Source organism: Scylla paramamosain, chromosome 10 (genome assembly GCF_035594125.1).
Source record: "Scylla paramamosain isolate STU-SP2022 chromosome 10, ASM3559412v1, whole genome shotgun sequence".
NCBI lineage: Eukaryota > Metazoa > Arthropoda > Malacostraca > Decapoda > Portunidae > Scylla > Scylla paramamosain.
This window is the reverse complement of record NC_087160.1, coordinates 16,929,937-16,933,767: the sequence shown is the minus strand read 5'-3', so window position 1 is coordinate 16,933,767 and position 3,831 is coordinate 16,929,937. Positions and strand designations below refer to the sequence as shown.

Below are 3,831 nucleotides of genomic sequence, written 5' to 3'. Positions count from 1 at the left end.
TTTTGTGGAGTGTAGTGATTGTAATCATGGCCGCTAGACGTGTTGAGATGTTCCTTCTGTCGAGAAGTGTGCATGATCTGTACACACTAACCAAGGAGGAATTGTGTTCAGTGGCTGAGAGGTTTCAAGTGGAGTTGAAATCCAAGAAAAAGGAGGAAATGCAGGCGGAGTTGAAAAATGCTCTTGTGGAGAGGAGCTGGTTTGAAAATGATCGTGGTGAAAGTGAGGATAATGATGAGGAGAGTGTAGAGGAAGGTGCTGGGGTCAGTGAGATAAACCTGGGTGCTTTTGGTGGAACAGATGGCCTTTCTAGTAGTGAAAAATTTGAGTTAATGAAACTTCAAATACAGATGCAGAGGGAACAGAAACAGCAAGAGATGGAGTTAAAGAAGGAGCAGATACAGATGCAAAAGGAGATTGAGATAGAAAAAATTAGAGCAGAAAGTAAAAATAAAGTGAACGGGACCAGGGCAGGAAATGGTGCTCAAGGCAACGGGGATTTAGAGAAAAGGGCCATCAGTATGCCTAACTTTGTGGAAGGGGAGGAAGAAAACTTCTTTTTTCAATTTGAAAAAGCTGCAAAGATGATGGGATGGGATGAAAATGATTGGGCAATAATAGTCCAGTCTAAATTTGAGGGAAGGGCCCGAGCGGTATATGTGAATTTGAGTGGGCAAGAGGCGCGTGATTATGAAGTGGTAAAGGAAGCGGTGTTGGGATCAACCCTTCTATGTCCGGATGTGTACCGGGAAAGGTTCCGCAGGACGACAAAACGCCCAGGTGATACTTATCTCGGGATGGCTCGAGAGGTTATCCTTAAACTGGACCGGTGGCTGAAGGCCGAGGAAGCCACTACACTTGAAGAGGTAAAAGGAGTTATACAGATGGAACAATTTATGAGCCAAATGCCCCTCAGTGTAAGATGTGAGCTCGCATCACACGACGTGAAAGACGTGATGGAAGCCGGACGCAGAGCTGACAAGTACTGTGCGGTCCGTGGGCTGAACGGAGATGAACACCATGAAGGGAGAAAGCCATTCTCCAGCAGAAATGATGGTCATCAGAGATATAAGAATGACAGTCAGATGAGCTCGACATCAGTCCACAGATCAAACCAGCCCCGCCCTAACAACTATAGTTTTCCCCACACTTACACCATGCCCCCGCCAGCCGACCACAACATGAGGTCTACGCCCTATGGGAGTAGGCCCAGGAGCACTACCTATTACCAGAAGGGTAGTGGGGATGAAGGTGCAGTTAAGTGCCTTGGATGTGGAAGTAGTGGGCATAGGAAGTACCAGTGTCCGAAGGGACGGCCGAAGCCAGTGGGAGCAGTTGCCGCCCAAAGAGACCTGATAAAGTATGTGGAGAATATGAATGCAGAGATACAAGAGGAGCCGCCGAAAGATGAGGGCTTTGAGCACTTCACCAGTAAGGGCACAGTGAAAGTGGAGGGAAGTCCAGAGAAGGTGATCAGAATCCTTCGGGATACGGGAGCTAACCAGAGTCTGATCTTAAGTAGTGTACTCCCATGGAATGAGGAGACCAGCACTGGCAGAGAGGTCTCATGCAAGGGTGCAGGAGGCAAGTTCAGTATTCCCCTGCACAAAGTTTGGCTGGACTGTGGATACGTCACTGGAGAGGTGACGGTGGGAGTGAAGGAGGCACTGCCTGTAGACGGAGTGGATATGCTGGTTGGGAACGACCTGGTTGGAGGTCGAGTTATCCCTAAACTTCAGATGGTAGACAACCCTCTGATAGGGATGACGGAAACCACCACTCCAGCAGCAGTCCCTCACTCAACAGATGGGGAAGCAGAGGTGCCTGAATTGTTCCCAGTCTGCGCAGTGACCCGAGCGATGGCCCGGAAAGAACGCATGGACGCCGAGGGAGCAACGCAGGAGGACGAAGGCCTGGGCGTTCTGTTTGAGGAACCTGATGAAAAAGGAACTAACCCGGAGTGCGCGAGTGGTGGACCGGTTGTAGGTCAGGTGGGGCCCAACCTTGATTTTCTGGTAGAAAAGAACGAGTTGATAAAAGCTCAGGAGAGTGATGAAAGCTTGAAGTCTGCTTGGAATGAGGCTAACAGGCTGGGTGAGCTTGACAATGAGTACGTGGGCTACTATGTGAATAACGGGGTATTAATGAGAAGTTGGAGGCCCCTGACAGCCCCAACCTCCGATCACTGGATGGTGAAAAGGCAGATTGTGGTGCCATGGGTGTATAGGAAGAAAATTTTGGAGATGGCACACGAAGGTAATCTGGCAGGACACCTGGGGGTCAGAAAAACCCTAGGAAAGATCCTGTGTCATTTTTACTGGCCCAGAGTGAGAGGTGATGTGAAAGAGTTTTGTAAAACTTGTGGTTTGTGTCAGAAGGTGGGCAAGCCGAACCAGGTGATTCGCCCTGCCCCCCTTCACCCTATACCTGTGGTCGAGGAACCATTCAGTAAGGTGGTGATAGACTGTGTAGGTCCTTTACCAAGGACCCGGAGGGGGAACCAGTACTTGCTGACTATTATGTGTATGTCATCCAGGTTTCCTGAGGCCATTCCCCTCAGGAGTATAAACTCTAAAAACATTGTGAGGGAACTGGTGAAATTTTTCTCCTGGGTGGGAATCCCTAAGGTGTTGCAGTCAGACCAGGGAAGTAATTTCACTTCTCGTGCATTCAAGGAAATCCTAAGGGGTCTGAAGATTGAACAGAGACTGTCGAGTGCTTATCACCCTCAGTCTCAGGGTTGTGTAGAAAGATTTCACCAAACTCTCAAAAACACTCTCAGGATGTATTGTGAGGAGATGAGTGTTCAGTGGGATGAGGCATTGCCACTAGCCTTATTCGCGTTAAGGGACAGTGTGCAGGAGTCAACTGGTTTCAGCCCATTTGAGTTAGTGTATGGCCATGAGGTGAACGGTCCTTTAAGGATGGTGAAAGAAAAATGGTTAGGAGTAGAGGAGCCTCATACTGTGGTGAAATATGTATCTGATTTCAAGGACAGATTGATGAGAGCTAGGGAAATTGCTCGGGAAAATCTGAAAAATAGTCAGAGTGAAATGAAAGGCTGGTATGACAAGAAGGCGAGGGCCAGATCTTTCCAGCCTGGGGACAAGGTCTTGGTTCTTTTCCCATTGCAGGGTGATCCTTTCAAAGCCAGGTTCAGCGGGCCTTGGGAGATTGAGAGAAAAATGAGTGATGTAAATTACATTGTAAAAACTCCAGGGAGGAAGAAAAAGAACCAGTTGTGTCATGTAAACATGCTGAAGCCATTTCACGAAAGGGACAGAGAAAATGGAGATGATGTAGCAGAAGGAGTAAGAGCTTTGAGTGTTGTAAATGTAACCACTGAGGCGGAGGAGAAGTGGTCTGAAGTGAAATTGAGCAGGTGTGAAGGGATGGTGCTAGAGAACTCAGCTGTGTTAGGGAATTTAAATGATAAACTGTGTCACATGGAGCTGGAGAAGAGGGAGAGGATTAGGGAGATAATTGAAAGGTTCAGTTCTTTGTTCCCTGATGCACCTAGAAAAACTAATGAGGTGGTGCCTGGTCTTACAGGACTATAACTTAGAGATTCACCATGTGAAAGGCAGTGAGAATATTATTGCCGATGCCTTGTCCCGCGCACCACCTAGTCGTGAGGCATCCTAACCAGGTGCCTCACGCCTCTTTTGGGAAGGGGATGTCATGTTATTGGCCGAGTTTACCTTGAATGGGATCACGTTTTCTTAGTGTCCCCGTGTTCCGGTTACCTGCCATTCGGACATTATCCTTATTATTGTTATAAGTAGTGTAAGGCTTATTTACCCATTTTATATCATGTAGTATTATTCTCTT

The 3,831-nt window shown here is 47.8% G+C and overlaps 1 protein-coding gene across 1 annotated transcript; it reads left to right on the top strand.

The window, feature by feature from the left end:
- The first annotated feature begins 350 nt into the window (after positions 1-350).
- LOC135104528 (uncharacterized) lies at positions 351-3,560 on the top strand. The gene has a single exon (XM_064012101.1). It carries the CDS (start codon positions 351-353, stop codon positions 3,558-3,560), a length of 3,210 nt encoding a protein of 1,069 aa, XP_063868171.1.
- The last annotated feature ends 271 nt before the right edge of the window (positions 3,561-3,831 follow it).